Source organism: Protopterus annectens, chromosome 9.part0, assembly GCF_019279795.1.
Source record: "Protopterus annectens isolate FY-2018-M chromosome 9.part0, PAN1.0, whole genome shotgun sequence".
NCBI classification, from domain to species: Eukaryota; Metazoa; Chordata; order Ceratodontiformes; family Protopteridae; genus Protopterus; species Protopterus annectens.
This window is the reverse complement of record NC_056743.1, coordinates 1,071,645,814-1,071,673,080: the sequence shown is the minus strand read 5'-3', so window position 1 is coordinate 1,071,673,080 and position 27,267 is coordinate 1,071,645,814. Positions and strand designations below refer to the sequence as shown.

Genomic DNA, 27,267 nt, shown 5'->3' with positions numbered 1-27,267 from the left:
TTTTTTCTTTTTTTTTTTTTTTTGTTTTTTGGAAGAGTACTTTCATACTACCTAGTGTTTGTTTTCTTTACAGTGGCCAAAAGAATTCAACAGGGAGGGGTGTCCAAGTAGATGTACATATCTCCTGTTTACCAATGGGTTGCACTTTCTCTTTCTACAGATTCATCTATAATACATAGTGGAAGTGGCTACTTGGATATGTTCTAGCTGACTTGCCTGGTGTTGGGTCATCAGCAGTCACTAGACCTCTCTGTCAGGAGGATGAAGGCAACCTGAAAGGCTCACCGCTGGCCCCTGTAAGCACCTCTCAGGAGGGGAGGGTGAAAGCTCCTCATCTAAGATTGGCCCTGCAGTGTCCCCTAAGGTCAATCAGTATGAGATGCACCGACTGGTCGTGTCTGAGGTGTGCCACCGGATGGATTCTCCTCCACAATGGGAACCTGAATAATCTTTTGTTGCTGATAGTTCCAGTCACTGGGCCTCCAGAAGTACAGCCTGTCATACTGTCAGCCGCAAAGATGAATGGCTGGGTGGGTTATCCTTTGAGCTTGTCAGACAAATCTTCTGTATTGCATCAAATTCACTATTCATGACATTCCCCTTAAATGTGCGTTACACCTTAAACCTTTTGCAATCTAGTCCACCACCATGAATTGCCCTCTCTCTGTCTACATCTCTCCACTCTTGCTCCCTACCTTTGTGTACATACAATTATTGCCTGTTTTTGTCAAAGTTTTATGCTTGTATGCCTTCCCTTGTTACCTTCCCTAGTCTCTCCTTCCAACACATGCATCTCACATCCTTCCCTACATACCTTAAAAAAAAAAAGCAAAAGACCACAACCCCCCTACCTCTCTCTGCTTGCTCTTGCTTTATTTCTGGCTTTCCTATCCTCCCCTTCCCTTTAGCAATTTGATGTGCTAGCCCTCCGTGGCTTTGCCCACAGTATCTGTGCTGCATGTGTGAATGCATACAGCCTTGAACATGCCATCTTATTATACTGATCATGCAGATCACATGACCATCTACAGCACTGCCACTTTGCTACTGTTCAGTACAGAGACTTCTGCCAGTAATGCAACTGTACTAATTTACTACGCAGCCCTTTTCCAAAAATAGCAGTGCTACGCTGACCTTAATAAACAGCACCAGGCCATGTCATACTAAAAATCTTTTGAGACTTTGTCCTCCACAGGGGTGATGTGGACCCTTTTCAACCCTCACAAATATCCAGAAATAAAATTAAACTAAAGACAACATTATCTAATGTTAATTTCAATATTAATACCAAAATCTATTCTACAGATGTTAACATTGATATTAGATAAAGTATTATAGGGATTATGGGGAGGGTAGGGGCTTGCTCTCGTTCTATACACAGGAACGACTTGTATAGGTCGTAGAAAATGGGACTTGTGTGTTTGTTAGCAGCTGCACAATACTAACATGCACTAGTTTCAGAACTTGCTCTCTTCCCCAATTGTGCAACCTTTGTATTAATACACAAGTATAAGGATGAAGCCCCACGACTGGGAAGGACTGCTTGCCTCTTTATAAAAACACTTGCTCTAAGTTAGATGGGTGCAGAAGCATTTTCATTTTAGATATTTGTGCAACTAAATACCATTGTTTCTAGCTGGTCTGGCTTAGATAATTTGAAATTAGATCATTTATACTAACGACCCTAGTCACATGTGCATATACATGTGTATACAGATCAGATATACCTATATAAAATAAAATAAATACTAATAAACACATGTGCATGTATATAAAAAAAGTGTATGTTGCTGCATAGCTCCTTTTCCCGAAAAGCAGACTCTCTCTTAGCTGGGAGCATGGACAGGATGCAGTTACAACAATTATTCAGTTTTCAGCACTCAGCTAAACTACACTAGCAGAAATAGATTTCTGCATTTTCTTTGCATTATGTTACATAATTTAATTCATAGTTTAGCTGATTATAACATTGCAAGCATTTTTAGAAAGATTACAGCATATAGTTTCATTATCTACCTGGTTTTCCCTGTGCACAACCCCACAAAAAGATGTTGTGGTAGGCACTTGGTGATGATTTACATACACATGCAAAGCATTCTATGCAAGCAAAAACAGCCTACTTTCTTTAGAACAGCATCTTACTTAAATTGCATACATTCTCTTTCTGATTCCACTTGCAAAACACAGCCGACAGCCAGCCCTTTTAGAACACAAGACTCTCCCTAATGATGCAATCAGCATGGAAATATAGTAGTCTATACACCAATTTAGGCAGTGAGGCACCTTGGTTCAATCTTTCAAAATGAAATGGCAAGAATTTACAGCTAAAAAAAAGTCAAGGTAGAGTCATTAACATAAAAATGCAAAAGTAACATTTTTGCATACAAAATGTATAAATTGGTTTTGTATATGGCAAGGACGTGTACTGCAAATGTTTAGGTACATTTACTTTAGAAAGTGCAACATTACCCTAACTGGATCAATGAAGTCACAACTATTCTAGCAAACATCCATTTCCAACATGGAAGCAACTGTTGCTCAACTAGTTCTTCTCTCCTTACCCTTTTTAAGCTGCATTAGCTCTTAGCTCCATATCATTCCAAGGAGGCTGGACTGCTTTTAAGCTGCATTAGCTCTTAGCTCCATATCATTCCGAGGTGGCTGGACTGCTGCTCGATCAAAATTCCTGCACTTCACACACCTTAGCTAACTGTCCCCAGATGTGCAACCACTTTCTTCAGCAAATGCAAGTCTTACTGCAGAACTGAAAACTGGGAACACAAATCTATACCACCCACTGCCACCAGCAAATTACAAACATTATACACCACATATATTCTTTTGCATAATCATCATCAAATCTACATTAAATAAATTGCTCAATTCCTACCTTCCCTTAAACTTCACTCCTCCTCCAAAACATTATTCTGCATCTGACATTTAGATACACAAGTATATGGTACCTTCCCATGCTCTAAATGTAATTATTGTAGATATGCAGATTCCTCAAATAGATTTAAACATCCAGATACTGGAAACACATGGAGTTTAGGGTGAATGCAAATTGTAATACATGTCATATAGTATATTTAGTTTATGAAGTTTGCTCATCTTTCTATATAGGCAAAACAGATACTTACTTTTGTTAACCGGGTAATGTCCGACTGGGCCAGGTAGCCAGTTTTCAGCTGAGACCCGGAGAGAAAAACATCTCCGAACAAAATGCACGTAGAAAAAACATTAGTACAAGATACAACAGAGTAAATACTTATTAGATTAACAGCATAGTGAGATTCAAAATTAAATATATCTTGTATTAAAAACACAATACAATAAATTGCAAGAATTACAAAAAAATAGAATTAAATAAGTGTTATACAGTAGGAGTACAAAGGAGTGCAATTAATAAGACAGCAGGAGAAATAAAGGTTAGAGAGTATATGTTCTGTTATAGGTAGAGTAACAACAGATGGTAAGGATTATCCTGGGACTGTACAAGAGCATAGCCAGCTTTTAGTAAAGTGTTCTTTTAGTAGTAGTTTGAACTGGTGACTGTCTGGGTTTTTTTAGAATGTGTTGGGGGAAGAGATTTCCAGGGTTTGGCTATTTTGTTTGTATACAGGGAGTCTCCATAGAAGTTATTAGATTTATTTACCTTTAGAATTTGTCAGATGATCTGAGGGGTCTAGTGCTAGAGTTATGTTGAACTAAATCAATGACAGCAGGACAGTTGTCGGGTATGTAGATTATACTATGAACAGTGGTAAGTTGGTTGACAGTCATTAGGCAAGCTAGTTCAATCCATTTGAGTTGATGAAGGGCATAAAAGTGGCGAGGCTTATGGAGTAAATTAATGGCTAGCTATTTTGTTATAGCAGCTTTCTAAGTTAACTCGATTTTGCAGGTTGGTAAAGATTTGGGAGCAGTAAAGGAGGGTGGACAATAGGTGGGAATCTGGTAGTAGCAAGTCTGGTGTTGTTGGTAAGAAAAAGGTTTAGCCTGTACAGTAAGCCAAGTTTGCAGTGAACTTTTTTAATTGTCAAGGATATGTATTTATTGAATTTCAGACAATCATCTATTGTTATACCAAGTAATTTAGTTTGACTAACTGCTTCAATTTTTGTACCATTAGAGAAGAAGACTGAGATTAGGGGTGCAATATTTATGGTTTTACTGAAACCAAAAAACATCAGCTTAGTTTTGTTAAGGTTAAGTATTAGCTGGAGGTTAGAGAGATTGCTTTCAGTGTCTTATAAGAGATTTTTGTGTTTTTAGCTTAGAGTTCCTGAAGTGTAGGAGCACAGCAGATAAGAGAGGAGTCATCAGCATATTGAATGATGGAAGCAAGTAGAGTAGAGGAAGCGAGTTTATTGGTAAATAAAAGACAGAGTAGGGGTCCAAGTATGGATCCTTGGGGTACACCAATAGAGACAGGTAGAAGGGGGAAAGTTTATTTTCCCATTTGGCAGACTGTTGGAAAGGTAGCTATGAAACCAGTTAAGAGATGTTAGGCTGTTATATTCAGCAAGCTTGTTTAGAAGAATTTGGTGGGATACCATAGCGAAAACTACCATAGCAAAAACTTTGGACATATCAAGGAAGACAACAATAAAGTGTAGTTTACCTTTATATTTGAGGAGGTTTACAGTATTAGTGAAACTAATTAGAGAAGTATTAGCACTGTGTTTAGGACAGAAACCATGTTGTGAGTTGGATAAAAGGTTGTTCCAACGCAATGGTCAAGAAGTTGATGAACACATTTTTCTAGGACCTTGGCTAATGGGGAGAGAATGGCTATGGATCAGTAGTTGAAGTCAGTAGATGGACCACCTCTGTGTAGGAGGATACAAGAGGTTTTCAAATGTAGAGGGGACATACTCTTCCAAGACAGAGTGGTTGATTAAAATAGATATTGGATAGGAGACAGTGACAGCAGCTGGTTTTAGAAATTAATTTGAGAAATAATCAGCAGCAACAAAACTGAGTTTTAGTTTCTTAAGAAACGTTGATGTAATTGGTTGGAATGGGTTTACTGTAGAATGAGTTGGAATTAGAAGCTATGGAGGTGGGTACAGTTAAGGATGAGTTGGAGCTATTAACTTATGAGGGAAACTACTGAATTAATGACGTGAGCGTTAAAACTGAGTTGCTGTACAGTCAGTGGTATTGCTAGTTGCTGATGCTGGGGGTGAAGGTTTTCCTGGGTTTAGGTCAATTATACATTTCCAGAATTTTTGGGGGTTGTTCTGGTGTTTTTGGTATATTTCAAAGTATATTTTTCTGTCCTGTTTGATTTGTTTCTTAGCCCGATTTCTTAGTTGCTGATATACAATGAAGGAATCTTTGCTTTTGGTACTTTGGTAGTGTGTCCAGACCCTATCCCTTTCTTTTAGAGGTAATTTAGTGGCTTTAGTTAGCTAAGGTAGTTTGGTTTTAGTGCATATATTTCTAATAGGAGCTACATTAATCAGAATGTCAAGAAATGCAGTGTTAAAATATTGTACAGCAAGATCTAACTGGAGATGTCTTAAAGGTGACCAGTCATATTGTTGTAGCATAGAGTTAAATATAGAGGAATAGAAGTATTTTTGCTGCGGATGTATTAGTTTCATGCAATTGCTTCCCGAGAAGAAAGGTAGGGGAGTGATCAAGTGAATCTGGAAGGCAGCCTGCTTGGTAACTAATGTTATTAGTTATAATCCAGTCTAATATTAACTGTTTTTTAGTATGCTTGTCTATGTGAGTGGGGAAATTTGAGAGAAGTTATAAAGATTAATGAAGTTAGTTGGGTTATCAGAGGAGCATGTAAACCAGTCAGTGTTGCAATCACCTAGTATTACTGTTTCCTGGTTGAAGTTATTTGATGCCCAATAGAGGAGGCTTTCTACGTTGGATACATTTTGGAAAGGGGGTAGATAGACAGCAATTATTATTGTTTTGTGGAGGCTAATTTCCAAGCGTGTAGTTAAAATTTCTGGAGGGGAGCAGTTTAGTAGGGTCAGTTTGAGCGAGTCCTTAAACATAATGGCTATCTCTCCACCAGGTTTGTTTAACCTGTCATGCCTAAAGATGCTGTAACCTTTGGTTAAAATTTCATTGTTTTTATATGGAGTTTTAGCCAGGTTTCAGTAATGACTACTATATGAGGAGAGTAGAGAGTGGAATTCAGTAACTTTGTTGCCAATGCTTCTAAGGTTAAAGTTAGTAAGAAGATCAGAGTTGTCCTTTTTGGGAAATGTAGGGTTAACAGGGGGTAAAGACACTGTTTGAGTTAGTGCAGTAAGAGAAGTGGAAGATGGGGATAGACGTTTACATGATCAGATTAGGGAAAACATTTGTAACAGATAATGAGATAAGGACAAATGCACTAGCTAAACACGTTATACAATATAGCCCCTCCCATAGTTTTATATTTTTGGTACTAGAAAGTAATAAAGACTAATGAACATGGGGGTGACATTAGGAACATGTCAGAGACTTTGGAAATGAATTGGATCATCAGAATAACACCCAATAGAAGTAGTGGAATGAATGATAAAGTTTCCATAAAACCTGTTTTTAAATGCAAGTATAATTATAGATAGTGCTCATTTTAAAACGCTGTTTGTTTTCACATGTACAAGTTTTATTTTATTCTTTGATAATGAGACATTTTTTATCACTGTGATGCTATTTTCAGTACTATGCTGCTGTGTTATTAAATGAATGCTTAATTGATGGTGGGCTTTTATTGGTTGGATGCGATACAAGTAGTAGGTGGTTTAAGTGCATCAGTGTCTGATGAAGCAGTAACCGCAAAGGCGCTCACAATAAAAAGTTCCGAACTATCCCGAAATCTCAGTTTTATGGGGTCAACTTCTACATTGGTTTGGTTCACTTTATTTCTCGTACTTGGATTATTCTGCATGTATTATTCCCACAGTTTCCATTTTTTTCTATGTAATTTGCTCCTACCCTTTTCTAAAGATCCCACTTCTAGTACTTTTCTCTCTTTTGCAAAATTCAGTAGTTCAATTACAGTTAGTTTAAACCAGGGGTGGGCAAACTTTTTGATTCGTGGGCCACATTGAGTTCTAACATTTGACAAAGGGGCCGGAACAGGAGCAGATAGATGGCATGCTTTGAAAACATCACCTCATTGGGGGAAAAATACACATCTTGGGATATGGAGAAAACATGTGCTTTAATTTCCAATGAAAATGAAGAAAAGCATTACAATAAAATCTCTGACTTCGAAATGAGTCTTTAAACACTGAAAATCAAATAAATGACCATTTTATTTTAAAGCACTGAAAGTTCTGTTATCCTTCAGGATATCACCATCACTCTCTTCCTGACTGTCTTTTTTTTCAAAAACGGTAGGAGATGCAGATGTACTTGTCCTGTTCCTTTTATTCAATTTGTTTCCCCGGTGCCAAAAGTCAACAACGACCAGTGCAAGGACGAAACTTTGCTGAGCCTTCAAATTAGCTGCCACCTTCTCAGCAGCAGCTTCCCGTTCCTTTGTTGAGAGCTTGCTAGCATAATTAGCGTGCTTTGTGGCAAAGTGATGGCTAATATTATACTCTTTAAAAACCGCCACAGTTTCTTGGCATATCAGGCAAACAGCAGATGATCGGTGTTCAGTGAAAAAATATTTAGTTGTCCACTCCTTGTTGTCCACTCCTTATTGAACACTCGACATTCTCTGTCCACTTTCCTTTTCTTGGGTCCGCTCATCTTCATAGAGGGGCGGTGGGTCAAAGGGTAAAGTGAAAACGTGGAGTAATAGGCCTACGCTTCACCTCAACAAAGCCAATATATCTAGAGTACGCCATCTAGTGATGAAACATCAGAATTGCAAGGGAAATAAAACATTAAAAGGTTAATTTATTACGTTTTTTCAAGTTTGGCGGGCCGAATCAAAACGTTTAACGGGCCGCATGTGGCCCCCGGGCCGTAGTTTGCCCATGCCTGGTTTAAACTTTGGATTTCCATTTTCCAGCAATTGCTTTTTGGAAACCACCAGAATTAAACTTAACAAAGTCTTATTTTATATATATATATATCTAGAGAATTCAGATCATGTATCCCAGTTATTTTTTTTTCTTGTTACAACCATTTGCTCACTCAAAATTTCTGACAGAATACTTTGTCTGGAGTTATTGCGGTCTGCCAACTCATTATGCCCCCCCAACATATGTTCCCAATTACCTCTTTCTTCCCCATCAGACTCCAAAATCTGCCATCTACCAGAGGAAAAAATCTCTCTCTCTGAGTCTGAGTGGGGTATAAAAATACCTACACACACTTCCAAGCAAAAATCTGAAATCTTATAGATTTTGTTACACATTTGGGAGCCATAAACATGTCCTCCCATTGTTTCCATGTGAAGTGCTTACCCAATCTCTCTTCCCAATATTTTCTAACCTCCTCTGGATTGATTCCTAGAGTTAACATGAAATATTTGATATGTCGTACTAATTAACCCCTTTTTTAACCCCAGTTTCTGTTCTAGATTAAAACTAAAAACTCTACCAAAAAAGGTCTTTCACTTAGGATTTCCTTCTCTCTTTGCCTACACGCTAACATCAAGCCATGATATGGAAGCAGTCTCTAGCATGCAGTCCAAATGTCTTCTTGGCCACTTCCCGTTCCATTACTTTTCTCTCTCTAGTTATTTGCTCCTAATACCTTAGTTTATTTGCCAGTTTTTCCCCCAGTACATTTCTGCCCCCCCTTGCTTCTTTGTACCCCTAATTCAGTCACCCCTATCAACAAAATCTCCACTCTTTATTTTCATGCTGGCTTAGATCTTAGAATACTTTATGAATATTCTATATGGCTGTTATTCTCCTTAAGGATCTACATCCAAACTCCCACCCTCTCATTATTTCTTGAATTTCCCAAAGATTCATCATCATCCCTTTTCACTTTGAATTATGGCTTTCTGCGTGTGTTATATATATTTGCCTTAACTGTGTTGGCTCTAAAATATCCCTTCAAATCAGGTAATCATACACCTCCTTGTTCAGTTGAAAGGCTCAAGTCATCCTGAAAAAATATTTTGAACTTTACTTGCTTACTGCTTGCTGCTTCTTGCTGTGGGATGGATTTGAGGTGTTCTTAAGACACTCAGTCTTGCTGGCTGGATTCTGCTAAAATTCAAAGTCTGATTATATTTGCATTCACAGTCTGTTGCATACAGAAACTTGCAGAATATACACTGATGAGAGAATATACTTTGCAGCATCAACTTTAGAGAGCAGTAACAAATAACTTTTATAATAAACCAAGCGGAAACGTTGCAGGCTTAAAGTACTGTTCCAACTTTACTTCTCATATAGTACAGATGATGTGAGAGATATAACATTTACCTTAGGACTTGTGTCCCTACCATACCTCTAACATAGCTGGATTTATACAGCTCTTTATATACACTTTTAGTCATGCATAAACATATTTTGAGGAAACACATTGTTCTGTATTTTATTTTGGAGAATTGCTTATCCTGTAGAAACAATACTAAGCTTCCTTGTTTAACAATGTCTTGTAAGAGACCAGCTTTTCTGACAGTGTGAATATCCTGTAACAGTGTCCTGATGTCCATGTAGAAAAACATATTTTGAGAAAACACATGGTCAGAGATCAGCTTTTCTGACAGTGTGAACATCCTGTATTTTATTTGGATCTTTGTATAAAAACATCTGTTCTTGTGTCATATCCTGTTTTTCCATGCAGAAAAACATATTTTTGAGAAAACACATTGTCACAGTGTCATAAACATATCCTGTTGTTTTAGGAAACATATTGTGTCCATTTTTTATATGCAGAATAACATGTCAGTGTTCTTTAAAAGCAGATTTTGCATTTTGTTCTTGCATACATCCTGTTTCTGAGTCTGTAAGGGAAAAATGTCCATTCTTTAAAAGCAGATTTTGTATTTTTGCTCTTGCATACATCCTGTTTTGAGTCTGTAAGGGAAAAATATCCATTCTTTAAAAGCAGATTTTGTATTTTTGCTCTTGCATACATCCTGTTTTGAGTCTGTAAGGGAAAAATGTCCATTCAGCAGATTCCTTTTCCAAGCCATGGTCATTTAGTATGACTGCTGATCACATATTACTAAACTTTGTTTCTGCATTTAAGCAAGCCTTTTCTTTCAGCATATTTACAACATAATTAATTTCAGATTTATATTCATAAAATCTAACACATCCGACTTGACCCTTGCCCTCTTCCCCTCCCAGATAAAATCCATCAATTTTTTTTATTACTGTCCAGAACTTTTCTTCTGGTTGAGAAACATATGCCTGACCTGTAAATAAATCTAAAGGACTGCAAACAGTTTTGCCTCTTGTAATCTTGCTATCCAACAGCAGCTTACAGTTTCTAGTTTTGTATTAATTTAGTCTTTTCCCCCCATCTCCTTAACAGCTGTAACAATCATTTTAATTCACACTCCTAAATACTTAATTTTATCATGTCCCCATAAATATGGGTACAGCTGAACCAATTCATGTGCGAGTACATAGTTTTCACAGCTATAGTCTTTGCTTTATCATCACTAATTTTATATCCCAAAAAACTTGAAACAGACTCAGAATGTTCCTCAACACGGAGATGTCCTTTTCTGTTTTTTATCGGGTACAAATAAAGCAAACTTTTCTTCATTACCATTGTTCTACTAATGCTGTAAAATGTTTGCCTCCCCTCCACAAAACTACAGTGATCTATACCTATCAATTTTGACAACACCTTTGCCATTCTTTTAGATATTCTAGACAAACACTTTGTAATCATGGTTTAAAATTGAAATGGCCCTACATGAAGCTGGGCCTGATGGGTCTTTACAGCCTTAAGGTATTACAACCCCCACAGTTTTCTTCACGGATGTTGGTGCTTCCTCTCCTTTTAAAATACCATCTTAAAAAATACAAAACCTTCTGGATCTTTGTCTCTTTCGCCCCTCCAAGCTTCCACAAGAACACCATCAATTCCTGAAGACTTCTCTACATTATACATCACAGTTTTTATCTCATCTTCTCCTATCTTAATTATTGAGTCTCATCTACCTCTAACCTTGGCAAACTTAAGTCTTCCATAAATACTTCCATTGATGCTCTCAGTTTTCACATTTCTCTTTTTCATACAATTTCCAAAATATTTCTAATAGCATTAAAGGTTCTCTGGTATTTTTTTTTTGTTATAGGCTCCCTAAGTTTGGCAACAACCCTTTACTTTCGGTTGCTTGAGCCACTGTGCTAAAAAGTTTTTCGGCTCTGGCATTGAACCTTAATATTTTCCAGTATATCAAGAAAACAGTGGGAATCCTGAGGCATGGCAGGGGATCTGTAGCAAACTACAATTTGTATTGCAGTTTTGCCCAGAGTTAGCTGCACTTGGACAACCTCCGAAGCATTATACTGAGCAACTAGCCTGGAGATGTAGATATCCTTAATGAATATGGACACACCTCCGGTTTTGGTGTTTCGGTCCAGGTTAGGTGGCCGAAAAGTGTGGTATGAGTTATAGTCTGGTAATGCAGGGGTGCTCTCTAAAGCCTTGAACTAGGTCTCAGTCACTGCACATATATTGATGTTCTCCATTTTAAGAAGTGCCTCGAGGGAGTGCATTTTGAGATTTAGACTCCTAGCATGGAATAGCATTACCCTCAGTTTTTGCTTACCTGTTCCTGTTACGGTGGTGAATTTGTCATTTGATCCTTGCCTAAAAAAGGCACTATAGGGGCAGCAAGAGCCTTAGCCAGTATCTGGAATCCAAGGGGCGACCGGTGCAGGCCATCTCTAGCAAACCATCATGGTCTGTCGACCATGTCGTCCCAGGCAGACGGATACTGGATCCCCTTAGCTGACACCAGAAGCTTAGCCAGTTGTTGAAGTCAATCATTTTGTCCTTGTACTGTGGTATCATTCTGGGCAACGGCAGGATGCTACTCAGGGCTAGGGTCATACTTGCCTGGGCTACAAGATCAGAGAGCTCTTCCATGTCTCTTTTCATGTAGTCCAAGGAGGTACGTCTCAGGTCATTCACACCAACATGGACAATGACAAAGTCATATTTGTACTTGTTGTGGAGTGACCCGAGTGCATAGGTTATGTGGCGGATCCTGGCACCCAACAGGCAGCTAACAGTAACCTTCTCCTTGTTTAGCCTGGTGAGTGGGACATCAGTGTGCCTGACTATAGAGTCACCTATGACTAGTGTGTTGGGTACGTTGTTTTGCCTTATGGGCTGTGGTTGAGTGGCACACTGAGTCTGTGGCTGTGTGTCATTTGGGTTGTGTTGTGGGGTGGAGGTTGCTTGCGTTTCTGCTTTGAAGGTCTCTGTTGCTTGAGCAGATTATTATTGAGAGCCTCAGCGAATGTTTTTGTGTGTCTATGTGTGGATTTTGGTGGTGTAGGTTTAGTGGGACTACGTGATGAGTGTGTTGCAAGTGTTTACCTTTTCCTCTTGACTGTCAAGTTCAGACTTGGTTGGAGAGATTTACCTCCAGTTTGGCTAAATAAGTGCATCTCTCACAGGTTGGGGTGTTGGGTGGTAGGAGGATAGGGTTGTCTGTGCACATGAGGCAATTGCTACATTGCCCCAAGACGCCCAGATTCATCAAGATAGACAGGAGAGAACACTGGGAGCTGACCCTTGGACATGCCCGAATAAAAAACTACTTTCCTCTAGACAAGTGAGGAAAGTGATTATAATAGCGGTTTTTCCTCTAAGCAAGTGAGGAAAGTAAGTACAAAAACTGTTTTCCTCTAGATAAAGAGGAAGGTTGAGTGCTGTAGTAATTTGTAGCTTATTTAGTGCTAACAACAAGTTCTGAACAAGTGCTGAGCACGAATAAGCAAATTCAGTGCTAAAACTAAGAATCTATACCTGGATCTTGTGGTAGATAGTTTACCTAGTGCTTATCACTCCCACTGATAACCTAGAATGTTTCCCCCCAACACAGAAAGGCTTGGGGGGGCTCAGAAGCTTACAAACAGTCCTGGATACAGCAGGTCTGTATCTGGACTAGACTGGTTACAGGAAAAGTTGGAAACAAGTGCAAATGCCCTAGTGCTTATCACTCCCATTGATAACCTAGAATGTTTCCCCCAACACAGAAAGGCTTGGGGGGGGGGCTCAGAAGCTTACAAACAGTCCTGGATACAGCAGGTCTGTATCTGGACTAGACTAGTTACAGGAAAGGTTGGAAACAAGTGCAAATGCAGGATTTTAAACTAGAAAGTTGAAAGAGATAGAAAAACTGCCCAAACGGCCAACAAACTACAAATTCCTGGCCAGAAACCACTCTTGTGGTAGATAAGCTAGAAGGCTTTCCTCCAACACAGAAATTCTTGGGGGGACTCAGAAGCTTAAAAATAGTCCTGGTTACAGCAAAACTGTATCTGGACTAGACTAGTTACAGGAAAGGCAGGAAACAAGCTTAGAATTTTTTTTTCTTTTTTTTTTTGGAAAGTGGAAAGGGAGAAAGGAGAAACAGAAGATAATTCAAAAGTAAGAATCTAAGGGGCTTGCTCTTCACAAATGTTCTCTCTGTATTAGGTAGAGTGAGCTAGTGACACTAGACTGGAATAGAGCAGGGCTAGAGCTGAACAGATGGGACTGGTAGGAGTGTCTGAAGTCAAAATATGATCTCACTGTACTCGGTTGAGTGAGCAAATGAGACAGACCCAAGAGGAGTGTTCAAACATAAATTTACAGGAGGGGGTGGGCAATTCCAAAGCCACCATGATTAATACCACAACAAGAACAGGGAAGGAAGGCATGCAACTAACTGCAGAGACAGAGAGAGACCACATTATTCTATGAAACAATTAAATAGAAAAATAAATAACTAGAGAGAGACACAGACAATATTCAATGAAACAATTAAATAGAAAAATGAAATGAAGTACAATCTTTAACACTGCAAGTTTGTACTTGACTCAACTAGTAATGCAGTTGATTTGTAGGCATGCAGCAGAAGCCAAACAACTCGGGTATTGAGCAGTAATAAATTCAAAAATATGTGACTCACTTATAAATACAGAGAAACATTCTAGGCTAAGAGTTTAACACTGAATATCAATGAAGTGAAGCACAATAGCCCCCACTAACTGCAAAGACAGAGAGGGACCACAGTATTCTATGAAACAAATAGAAAAATAACTTTCCACACGTATAAGTACCACCACTACTCCTTGTACAAGTGCAAAAAGGTTTCTCTAAAATGGTTTTAACACTGTTGCTTCTTTTATAGGTAAATACAGGACTACTTGCAATACCTTTCACCAAATATTTGTTCCCCAGTATGATTTTCCAATTTTCTTTTAAAGTAATTCTAATAAGATTCATGTCAAAATTAATAGGGAGAGAGAGAGAGAGAGAGAGAGAGAAAGCAGAAACGCATGCAAACCTCCACCCTACCCCCCAACACAACCCAAATGACACAGTCCACAAACTCAGTGTGCCACTCAACCACAGCCCATAAGGCATAACAGCATACCCAACACTCTAGTCAGGCACACTGATGTTCCACTCACCAGGCTAAACAAGGAGAAAGTTACTGTCAGATGCCTATCGAGTGCCAGGATCTGCCACATAACACACGCATTCAGGTCATTCCACAACAAGTACAAATAGGACTCTGTCACTGTCCATGTTGGCGTGAATGACCGGAGACGTACCTCCCTGGACTACATGAAAAGAGACAAGGAGGATCTCTATGATCTTGTAGCCCAGGCAGGTATGACCCTATCCATGAGTAGCATCCTGCCATCACCCAGAATGATACCACAGTACAAGGACAAAATGACTGACCAACAACTGGCTAAGCTTCTGGCATCATTCTAAGGGGATCCAGTATCTGTCTGCTGGGATGACATGATCGACAGACCACAATGCTTTGCCAGAGATGACCTGCACCTGTCGCCCTTGGGATTCCAGATACTGGCTAAGGCTCTTGCCACCCCTATAGTGCCTTTTTCAGGTAAGGTTCAAATGACAAATTCACCACCATAACAGGTACAAGCAAGCAAAATCTGAGGGCAATGCTACTCAATGCTAGAAGTCTAAACCTCAAAATGCATTCACTCAACGCTCTCCTTAAAATGGAGAACATCAACATCTGTGCGGTGACAGAGACCTGGTTCAAGGCTCCAGAGAGCACCCTATGCATTACCAGGCTATAGTTCATACCACACCTTTTGGCCATCTAACCTGGACCAAAACACTAAAGGAGGAGGCATGTCCATATTCATTAAGGATATCCACACCTCCAGGCTACTTGCTCAGCATAATTCATCTGAGATTATCCAAGTGCATCTAACTCTGGGCAAGACTGCAATCCAAATTTTAACTTGCTACAGATCCCCCACCATGCCCCAGGATTCCCACTCCTCATTTCTTGACACACTGGAAAATATTAGGGTACAACCTAACACCCTAATAATGGGCGATTTCAACTACCCCACCATTAACTGGGAAAACTACTGATGTACCAACTCTTTTGCTCAATGTTTTCTGGAATTCATAAATTCCAACGCCTTGGATCAGCTTATTCACACCCACACCAGGGGCAGCAATATCCTAGACCTGGTCATTACCAACATGGGTGACTGGTGTTCCACACCAGAGGTCAGCTCCTCGTTGGTCAGATCCGACCACAAGCTAATCAGCCTAGACATCCACATCCTGCCCCATTAGGGAAACCACCGTAAAAAATTTCTCCAAAGCCAACTTCACGACACCCGTGCAGACGGACAATAGAGGTATGACTGCTGAATCCTACACAAATGCACTTTATAAGCACTTACAGTAATGCATGGATCGTGCCATCCCTAACAGAACCAAGATGCTATCCTCCAAAAAAAGGAAGCCAATCTGGTGGTCTCCTGCCATACACAAACTCTACAACAGAAGAAAAAAACTGTTGCAAAAAAGAGTAAACTGGCTCACTGACAGAACCCACACTGTGAAAGTAGCAGACTCCAAATCCGACTTCAGACCCGTGACAAGTTGAGTACCACAGGGGTTCAGTCCTGGGTCCTCTCCTTCTTTTTTCTACTTTCTTTTTCTGAGGCACAACACAGAAGGTCTTTGGCTAATGAAGTTCGCAGATGACTGCAAACTAAGAGCCACAATTTAAACTCCTAACGATGTGGACATCCTACAAAAGGGCCTTGCTGAGACAGATGCCTGGTGTCAAAGCCATGGTCTCAAGCTCAATGCCAAAAAGTGCATCGTCATCCCCTTTGGTAAAAACTCTGTACCCATGAGCTACCACATAGGTGGTAAGTCTACTTAACACCGAAAATGTGATGAGACCTTGGGACTCAGGTGGACAGTAGTCTCTCCTTTGATAATCACATTGCCACAATAATCAGGAAATCTTTCTATATGGCACACCTCATCACAAAAGGTTTCTCATCCAGGAATAAAAAAAAAAAAAAAAAGAGGTCATTGTCCCCCTCTACTCGTCACTCAGACCCATTATAGAGTACAGCGCCACTTTTGGTATGTACCTCACAAGACATCTACTGCAACTGGAAAGGCCGCAGAAATACCTCACAAAGAGGATTACCAGCCTCAAACAGATGCCCTATGCAGACCATCTCAAAAAACTCCAGCTTTACTTTGTTGCATATCGCCTACTCAGAGGTAATCTCTACCTAACGTACAAAGCTATGTCAAACCCAGAGCTGTTGGACATGCACCACTTAAAGAAATCCCAATCCCTCCGAGCTACACGCTCAAGGGACCTAAACCTTGTCACCACAATAAACAGAGCATGCTGGAGGGATAGATTCCTGTCCGAGACTTCCCATACTCTGGAACAAGCTACCTATCTATATAAAACAAAGCTTCTAATTAGCACTCTTCAAGAAAAATCTTGATGATTGGATGGGAAATAGAAAATTCACCCTGGGGATCACCTCTGTGGCTCTGCTCGACAGAAGCACAGGAAAATAATTTTCTTGGGTAGCGAATGCCAGGGTACCTTTTTGGCTAGGCTTGTATAGGCCCTGGGGCCGATAGCCTAGTACCTTCCTATGAACCTATGAATGCTCTGCCAACATGGGAAGGAAGCAGAACATTTTTCTAAGTCATAATTATTTTTATAGGCTTCACCAGTTTCTTCTCTACAGCTAATTAAAATAGTCTTCGCTGTACTCTAAAGTAGACTGACCGACTTCACTAATAATATCAGACAGCAGACCTATATTATAACCAGTCGAGAAATTGTTTTAAATCAACATCTAAAAGATATACATGATCTTGACTAGTGAACCTACTTAACCTTATAAGCTTACATTTAATCACCCCTCTCTTCATATGAATGGGGTGCTGACCTTTATAGTGCAAGTAATTGCTCACAGAAGTTTCTTTTCTAAAGACATTTCTTGTAAAAATCTTGCTTCTTTCATCAAAATGAAATGGTGAGGTCCAAGAAGTAAATTTCCTTCTCAAAATCATTTAAAGTAAATTTCAAAAAAGTGATGCTGTTATTCACATACTGAAATAACTGGTGAAACTCTTCTTCTGAACTGTACCACACAATAATCAAATCATCTATAAACCTTCTGTAAAATGTAACCTTTGTGAACAAGTGGGGGGACTTAAAAAAACAGTATTGCTATATACACACACTGCCTTATATACACACACTGTCTTTCTGCAAGGTCATAACAAAATTCCTGATGTAAAAATATTCTCCAGAAACAAACTCAAGGTTATGCTCCCTTAACGCTAGGAGTCTAAATCTGAAACAGTACTCACTTGAAGCACTTCTCGCCCTGAAAGATGCGGATGTCTTGCAGAGTTACACAGGCATGGTTCTAGGCCTCATGGAGTAGCCCAGCCATGCAGGGCTACAATGCCTTCCACACGTTCAGACCACACAACGAACATGAAGGAAAAAAAAAAAAAAAAAACAAGTGAGGACGAGTATCCATCTTCATTAAAACCACATACACCTCTAGACTGGTTAAATAGTACTACTCCGTAGAGGTACTCCAAGTCCAACTAACTGTAGGAAAGGCACCCCTCCACAACATTGTTAGCTATAGGTCCCCAATCATGAACCACAAAATCCACAGCCTACCTGGACCTACTTAAGTCACTCCCAGTACAGCCAAATACCCTGGTGGTCATGGGTGACTAACTATCCTTTCATTGATTGGGTAACATATACGAGCACAAACACGCTTGCCACCCAATGGTTCCTGGACATTAACACAAACATTCTGAAGCAAATAGTTAGCACCCCCACAAGGGCTCTAACATCTTTGACATAGTGCTCACCAAACATGGGGGAAATCACTGCACCACCCCATGTGTGGGGCCCTCCCTGGTAAAGTCTGATCATAAATCAGTCTTGTTCAAAATAATGATCGTACCTAACCCACCCTCAAGAGCAAAAAGATTAAAAAGTTTCTTCAAAGCAAACTATAGCCTACTGACCGATTGCATCAATAGTTTCAGACCCTCTGCCAACAGTGACAGCAATGACCCCTATACTGAGGTATATATAAACGTCCTGTATAAACATCTATATAAAGGTACAGACTCAGGTGTACCGGATCGGATCAAATGAAGATCTTCACGAAAAAACAAGCCAGCTTGGTGAACATCCAGCATAAACAGGTTATGCAATAACAAAAAAAATTGCTGTCAAAAAAACACAAGAGGAAATGGTCCCAAAGGAAGAACTCACTCCAAAGCATAAATAAGCACATTCAACATCTTGTAAAGTCCTCCAAAGCCATTTACTAAACTAAATTAGCATCCCCAGCAAAGGTAAATCACAAACATTCTTTAGCTACGTCCACAACCTAAAAGGGAAGGGCCAGCTCTGTACCAAACTAGCTGTGGATGGTACAACATACTGAACCAGAAGACATCGCCAACCAGCTAACAGACAGGTTTGGCAAAACCTTCACCCCCTATCCAAACCAATCATACCCCATAACATACCAGTCACCAATCCTCTGCCTAGTATCTCCAGAGAGCAGGTCATAGCCGCACTCTCAAAGGTCAAAAACGCCGCCTCTAGGGACTGGACAACATCCCAGGCTACAAATTAAATGATCTAAAACAGGAGTTAGTGGAACTGCTGAGCATGCTCTTCAATCTCAGTCTAAGCACCGACTTTGCCCCAGGTGAATGGAAAACAGCAACCGTAATCCCCTTGCACAAATGGGGTCTTTCAACAGACCCTGGGAACTACAGACCCATATGCTTAACCAGCTTTATCTGCAAGGCCATGGAGAGAATTATCATGGATCTCATCAACAAGTATATAGGTGACCTTCAAACTCTTGACCCGACCCAGTTTGGCTTCATTAAGGGCAGATTTTGCCTGCTAAACTTAGTGGACTTCTTTGAGAATATCACCAAAGCCCTGGATGAAGGCAAAACAGTTCACACTGCCTATCTCGACCTACCAAGGCCTTTGACACAATCCCTCACACAGGCATCATTGAGAAGCTCACCCAGCTGGGTATTAACCCTTACGTCACTAGATGGGTTGCCAACTGGCTTACAAACAGCTTATATACAGTCAAAACTGGGGATACCAACTCTACAAGTAGACCTGTTACCAGTGGTGTTCCATAGAGATCTGTGCTAGGATGCTTACTGTTTGGTATCTATTTTTCAGAAATCCAGGCAAAAACAGATAGCCTATAGCTTACCACGTTTGCTGATGACTGCAAACTGGGTGCAATCATCAAATCCCCAAAGATGTCAGCATACTACAAAATGGGTTTACAAAGTTTGCTGAGGACTGCAAACTGGGTGCAATCATCGAATTCCCCCAAAGATGTCAGCATACTACAAAATGGGCTTACACAGACAAATGATTGTTAAAGCCACGGACTTAAACTAAACGCAAAAAAAAAAATGCATTATCATCCCCTTCAGCAAAGGAGATACCCCTTCTATTTCCAACATTAATAATATCCCCCTCAAGTTCAAACCCAGTGGTGAGAGATTTAGGAACACAAGTTGATAGCAGCCTTAGTTTTGGTCATCAGGCCTTCTACGTTGCATACCTCATAAGCAAGTGTACAACATCCAAAGCCAGAGAGGTTACAACTCCCCTGTACACAGCTTTCATCAGACCAATAATAGAGTACAATGGTCTCTTCCGTATGTACCTCACCAGACATATGCAGAAACTGGAGAGACATCAGAGTTTTCTCACCAAGAAATTCAGGCCTACAATATACTACCTACATGGACAGGCTGAAGGTCCTATCACTTTACTCAGTATTGAATAGACTGCTTAGAGGCAAATTGTACCTGGCCTACAGAGCAGTCTCAGACCCTGCCTTGATGAAGCTGCTGCACATCCACAAATCCAATGGGACAAAATTCACTTGCTCTAGGGATCTTAACCTAGCCTGCAATATTAACAGAAGATGCAGAACAGACAGATGCGTCTCCCAAAGGTTGTCACTCCTCTGGAACAAACTCCCAATCCACATAAAACAGAGCACCTCAATGACCATATAAGTGCAACCTGGACAACTGGATAGGAAATCATATGTTTACACGGGGTTTCACCTATGTCCCTCTTTTAGACAGGGGCAGCCAGTGCTGATCTTAGATTTACGCGCAAACATATACTATATATTTTGGTCCATAAAGGAACAAGGGTATCACATGGCTAGGCTTGTAGAAACCTTAAGGCCAACAGCCTAGTAACCTCCCATGACCCTATAATTCCCCCGAGATACAAAAACTAGGCTAGACTAGACAGAATTTACATTTCACAGGATACAAAATTAATGAAGCTAAAATAAATGCAATAGCAGTAAATTGTGAATTGGTTTAGCAATATCCATATTTATGGAGCCATGATAAAATGATTTAGGAGTTTGGATTAAAAATTATGCCGGTGTGGCAGCTAAGGATATGTGGGAAGAGACTAAACAAAAGATAATACAAAAACTGAGAAAATGGAAGCTCTGTTATACGGATATCGACAGCATACTACAACCAGTTAAAATGATTTTAGTCCCTTTAGTCTTTTACACAGGTCAGGCATATTTTAAATCAACCAGAGGAGAAGTTGCAAACAGCAATTAATAAAGAGCTTAAAAGATTTTATCTGGGAGGGGAAGAAGGCAAGAGTCAAGTGAGAGAAGTCGATTCTTCCAACAGAACAAGGTGGACTGGGATTACCCAATTTGAAGGGGTATTTCAGAGCAACACAGTTAAGGCTCCTATACATAGCACAAGTGAAAATTATAATTCAAAGTGGAAAGGAATGATGGTGAAGCAAGAGGGGGGGGGGTCAGGAAAGGAGGAGAGTCTGGGATTTTGGATGCAGACCTTTGAGGAGAATAACAATAATCATACAGAATATTATATTTATGGAGTAGAAGAAAGTATTCTGGGAACTAGGCCAACATGGGAATGGAGAAAGGAGGATCTGCCAATAGGGATGACTGTAATTAGGGATACAGACAACAGCCAACAGGGGACTGGAGTTTATTGGAGAAAACTAGCAAATAACTAGAGAGGGAAAGATAACAGAATTGGAAGATGCCAAGAATTAATTCGGACTGCAGGTTAGAGATTGATATCAGTCCTTGATAGGGAAAGCAGAGCATAGTCAAAGAGAAAGAAATGGGGGGTCCTAAATGAAAAACCAGCATCAGTAGAGTTTTTAGTAGAATCTAGAACACAAGCTGCTGTTAAAAGTATACAAAAATATTATATGATAACTATACGAATCAATCAGAATAGCTTAGAAAGGGCTGGGAAGAGAAACCGGCTATTCACAAAGAAACAATGGGGAGATGTACATTTATCTCCAAAATATGCAACAAAATCTAGAAGATTTAGGATTTTTGCTTGTAAATGTTTACACAGATATTTTTATACCCAAAGCAGACACCAGAGAATTTTTCCTCCGGTAGAGAGCAAACACTGGAGGAAGACTGGAGGTGTGATGGAGAAGAAAAAGTTAACTAGGGACACATTTTCTGGGAGTGCAATGAATTAGCAGACTTTAAACATTCCCTGCAGACAACTCTATCAGAGATACACGATGAGCAAACTGGTGTAACTAGGGAAATTATTTTTCCAAGCTAGGATACAGAATTGGAATTGCCTCGACATAGTAAGGCCTTACTGAGCAATTATGGTGGCTGTCAAAAAAAAATTACAAAAATGGAAATCAAAGTCTAAACCAACTATACTAGAAACAGTGAATATAGTAAACAGAGATAACACAACTGGAATCAGGAACTTTAGAAAAGAGTAGGAACAAATTACATAGGAAACAATAGAAATTGTGGGAACAACACATGCAAAGAAAGAATGAAGTAAATTATGTCAATATGATTTGTGATGTAAAATTCTTGCAACTGGGATGTCACTATAGTTTGTTTTCATTTATATAAATTTACGATTTGCCTAAGTTATAAGTATTTAATAAAGATGTTTCGTGTTTTTAAAAAAGGGAGTTCACTGGCTCTCTGAGTTTTGGTTTTCACACTGGGAGACACAAATTTAAGCTGTTACTCAATGTGCAGCAATCTTGAGGAACATATCTTATTTTGTCATAAATGTATTTCATATTTTACAGCCTATTAGTGTGTTCCGTTCCAAATATGACTACCTTTGATTTTGTCTCATTTATGTATTTGTTTCAGGTAAGGAATCCTGCATTCATTCATCCATCCATCCATGTCCTCTATAGAACTTACCTAATGTCTCCCCTTCCAGTGCCCTACTGAATTATTCATTAATGTCCCTGGGAAATTAACAGCTCTTGCTCTTCCTTGGAAGATGACAGTACTGCGTAACAGGCTAAACTGCAGATTCCACATAGATTTCCATTTACCCTACTTAACCCCTAAGTAGGTAATTTGCAACGGCTTCCTCACCAGGGCAGGATATGCATGTTCCTATGTCTGCCTCAAACTTAGCATTTCACAAACAGCTTATAACAACATGAGCCTGCCTAGCCTCCTCTGTGTGCCCACTCTCCTATCTATGAGCAAATAGCATAAATCGGCATGAGCTTACAGCAGCTCTGGTGGAGGTAAAATACCCCACAGCACTTATCAAAAAAAGTGGGTGAATTTCCCTGGTGCCCTGGCCAAACTTCTAATCAGTAAAGATACCACCTTGGCATTCCCTTAAAAACAGGCCACTAAAGTAGTGGGTCTAACTCAAGTCAACAAAAGTTAAATAATATTGAGGGTCTATAGTTTCCTCCCTTTCTCAGGTCAGACCTCTCCTCCACTAGACAGGTGGGCAGGCACCATAAAATGAAATCCATTCTCACCTGTCTGGCTCCTCTGGCACCTGTGTCGCCGGTTGAACTTAGGTTGGCTGGACCATGGTCACGGTTTCACTCTATGTCATGGGTCTTAGTGATTCTGTATTACTGTGCATTACGAAAACAGGCTGTCCTCTGGGAAAACACTCTATCCTCCCCTCTTCCTGTCTCCCTTGGAACCCCCCCAAGGATCTATCTTAGGTCCCCTTTTATTGTCCATATTTATCAATGATCTTGCTTCTAGCATCCCCAAGCTGTAACCATACAGTATGCAGATGACTCCACCTTAGTCTCCTCAGCCTCTAACCCAACTGAACTTCAATCCCTCACCCAAAATGTCTCTCAGCTTGTGGAAGAGTGGTTTTTACAGCAATGTCTCCTCCTTAACCCTAAAAAGACTAAACTACTGTTGTTCACTCCCACACAAAAATCTTCACCACTCCACTTCTCCATCGTATCTAAAAACGGCACAGTTATATCTCCGGACACAACTACCAAACTTTTAGGGGTTACCAGCGATCATAGCCTAAACTATGACTCTCATATTAATACCACTATTAAATCTATTAATAAAAAGCTTGGCTCCCTATATAAAATCAAGCCTTTCCTTACTCCTACAGCCAGAATTACCATTGTCCACTCCCATCTTATCTCTACTCTCCTGTATGCATCACCTTTATATACAAATCTATCTAAAACTAACCTGAACAAATTGGCTACCTCCTACAATAGTATAGCCAGATTTGCTACCAGCTCCCCTTTTAGATCTCACCATTGCCTACATTTAAAACAAGTTAGCTGGCTGGAACTGGAAAATCAACTTTTATCACAGCAACTTATAGTCACCCAAAAAATCCTTTACTTCCCTGAAAAAACACCTATCCTTACTAAACTTATTAGTCCCTATAAAAATCTTTCTAACCTTCGCTCTTCACACAAACTTTTAGTATCCACACATAAATCTAATAATAAAGCAGGTGACTCACTTTTCCCCTATACAGTGGGGAAAAGCTGGAACCTTCTTCCTAAGGACCTCACTATGATCTCCTCTTCCTCACTCTTCAAAAAGAAACTCAAACTTCATCTTAGTAACCACTGGCTCTGTCCATGCAGCAACCCTGACTAAAATCTCTCCTCCTTTACAACATTACATTCTCTCTTCCTATGCTTATCCTCCCTACTCTCTTCTCATTCCTCAGGCCACCTACTTTGAACTACCTTCTCCTTGCTTCTCATATTAGATTTTACTTCTCCTTCTTACCTTACTTTTACCAAACCTCTCTGTATTTCTCTCTCCTCTTTCCTTTTGTCTTTTTGTTCCACTACTACTCTCCTCCCTATTTCCTTGCACTCTCTTAAAAAAAAAAAAAAATTACTTTTTGTATAGCATTAAAGGAACGAGGTTTTCCTTTTATTTTAGCTGTATTGTTAACATTTGTAAACTATTATGTATTTCTTCTTGTCCATATATGCCTAATACCTTTGATTTGTTTTAAATTGTCTGTTCTTTTGGAGCTTTTCTCCCCGGGCCTCTACTGAAAATGGACATATATCCAGTTAGAATAGCCCGGTCAACAAATGTTAAATAAATAAATTATATTGTTGGCTGTGGTGTTCGCACAAATCTATCCAAATGTGCCAATAAACGGGATACATGATTGGATTAGGAAAGGCTGGTCCTACAACATCTCGAACTGTGGCAAAAGCAGGGAGACTGGGCATACACAAAACATTTTACTACAGGCTAACAGGATTCACACATGCACACTTTCATTATATGCTGAAATTGCTCTGGTAATCAATACTAATACATCTACATTAATCTTAAGTAATTACTATCAAGACTTAGTTTACCAGTACAGGCATTTTCTTACCACAATGCAGTCTGCCTTAATTATGAAACTGCAAAGTCACTGTTGTCTTGTTTCACTACAAACTTATAATAGCAACAGTCTGAATTTCTGCTGAGTGTTGGGTTAAACAGTCAGCATTTATTTCGGCAAGATCCCTTGTATTACTAGTAGCAATCTACTAAACATGTTTTCATCAGTTTTGATTACTGTACAAGAAAAGGTCCTCCCGAAGTCAGTTTTATTCATTTGCTGTTCTAAACTGAATCCAGCACTAGTTTTTAGTAACCACTACATCATACATTTAAATTCAGCAGTGTTTCCGTAAATTCTTTAACTACTGATTCTATACTAGTCTGGACGCAACACACCAATTAGTCTTGTTAATGCTATAAAATGTCAACTGTACTTTCTGCTGCCCTGTTGAATGATTTCCAACAGATTTCCAACATGCCCCTCCGAGACTGTATATTACAAAGTTCAAACGTTGGCAGACAACCAAAATGGTATGCAAAGATACTGCAACCTCAAGCACAAACAAACTTACAGAAATCAATTTTGGAACAAGAATACATCTTGCTCGGCTTATGTTGTCTTTTATTCACTTTATTTATTTATTTATTTATTGACATTTGTTGACCCGGTTAGTCCAACTGGGATTTTGTCCCATTTTCAGTGGAGACCCGAGGAGAAAAGGTCCAGATAGTACAATAAAAAACACTACAGTAGTATACAAGCACAGCAAACAATAGAAATAAAACACCTTGGTACAGAAGCTTGCATTGGTTGATCTTGTTGACAAATTTCTTAGTATGTTTGACTCCAAAACAAAAAGGACTGTGTTGCCTTTTATGTGATTTTTGAGGTTCTGAATATTTCTTTTGAGTCTACAGTGGCATACCTAGTCACCCGGCGGTGTAAACCTTGGCTCTAGATAATTGTCACTGTTGAAGTGACACCCCAACCCCATGCGCAAAAAAAGAGGTGATGGATTTGAGAAGGGCTGTCCTTTTAGTTATAGGTCCGTATAGACACAGTCATTTGCTAACATCCATTTTAGTTCAGAAATGAAAAAAAAAATCGAGCTAAAAATGAAGCACACGTTCTAATTTACGTTTCAGTAATTCATGCCATGCACAGATCAGTCATGATATGCATTTAAAAGACGCCCAAACTTGAAAGTCGGACACAGCACATCACATCGCCCCTACCATTTTCACCTAGTTCCCATCAAGAATTAGACACTAAGGCATCTTTCTGCAGAGGCAGCTAAGATGAAGAACTACTAAAACATGACTGTTACTACAGACTTTTAAACAGAGAGGGAACTTAAGAACAACATGCAACAAAAAGATTGACAGAGATACACAAAACAGACAAATACAGCAGATCCGTCATTCGTCCACTCAGCAAAAAGAAACTACTGCAAAACAAAGCATTCCGCTAAAGACGTGATTTCAAACTACTTGTCATTTCTGATTACCTGATCTAACTGACTCTTCAAAACTTCCAACTGTGGTAGAGGAAGCTCAGCAATATTCATAGTCTGCGCCATCTTTGATCAGGAAACGGAACTTACGCTTTAGGAAGTTGTGGATGAAAAGTAGAATTTTACTGACAATTATTTCCGGTCCGTCTTTCAGCGTTTGATTTTTCTTGAGTAGGTTAATGCATTTCTGTTTATTTTTTTTTGTGTGTACCTGTGGACTGCTTTGATTTACTATCGGCAATTTAGTCTTGATCCTCCTAGATTTAGGGAGTATACAGATAATATTAAATGATTGAGGTAAGCGTGTAGGAATATTTCATATATTCAACAATATATGTTGTACTGTGTAAAAAAATAAACTGGAAATAAGAAAATGTGCCTCTTTCTGGCACTGTGCTATCATTTTTAATGCTCAGAGGTGTACAGATGTTTATATCTGTAATGGCTTCATAGCTCTCAACAAATTGGATAGATCTTAACAGACTCAGACAAATCCAGAAAAAAATCAGGAACACTTTCAAAATATAAGTAGTATTAATCTGAGACATTGGCAGAATATGACAGTATGAACTAATAATAAATATTTTCTGATTTAAAAACGTCTGTAACTTATTATTATCATTGTTTATTAAGTGTGATTAACC

General features: G+C 39.4%; 1 protein-coding gene across 1 annotated transcript in view; it reads right to left on the bottom strand.

The window, feature by feature from the left end:
- Positions 1 to 26,728, bottom strand: part of PFDN5 (prefoldin subunit 5) — a 479,917-nt gene extending 453,189 nt beyond the window's left edge. Inside the window, exon 1 of the mRNA XM_044083893.1 lies at positions 26,618 to 26,728. Within this exon, the coding sequence (XP_043939828.1) occupies positions 26,618 to 26,689 (72 nt within the window). The 5' untranslated portion in view covers positions 26,690 to 26,728. The remainder of the gene's footprint in view (positions 1 to 26,617) is intronic.
- Positions 26,729 to 27,267: the final 539 nt, after the last annotated feature.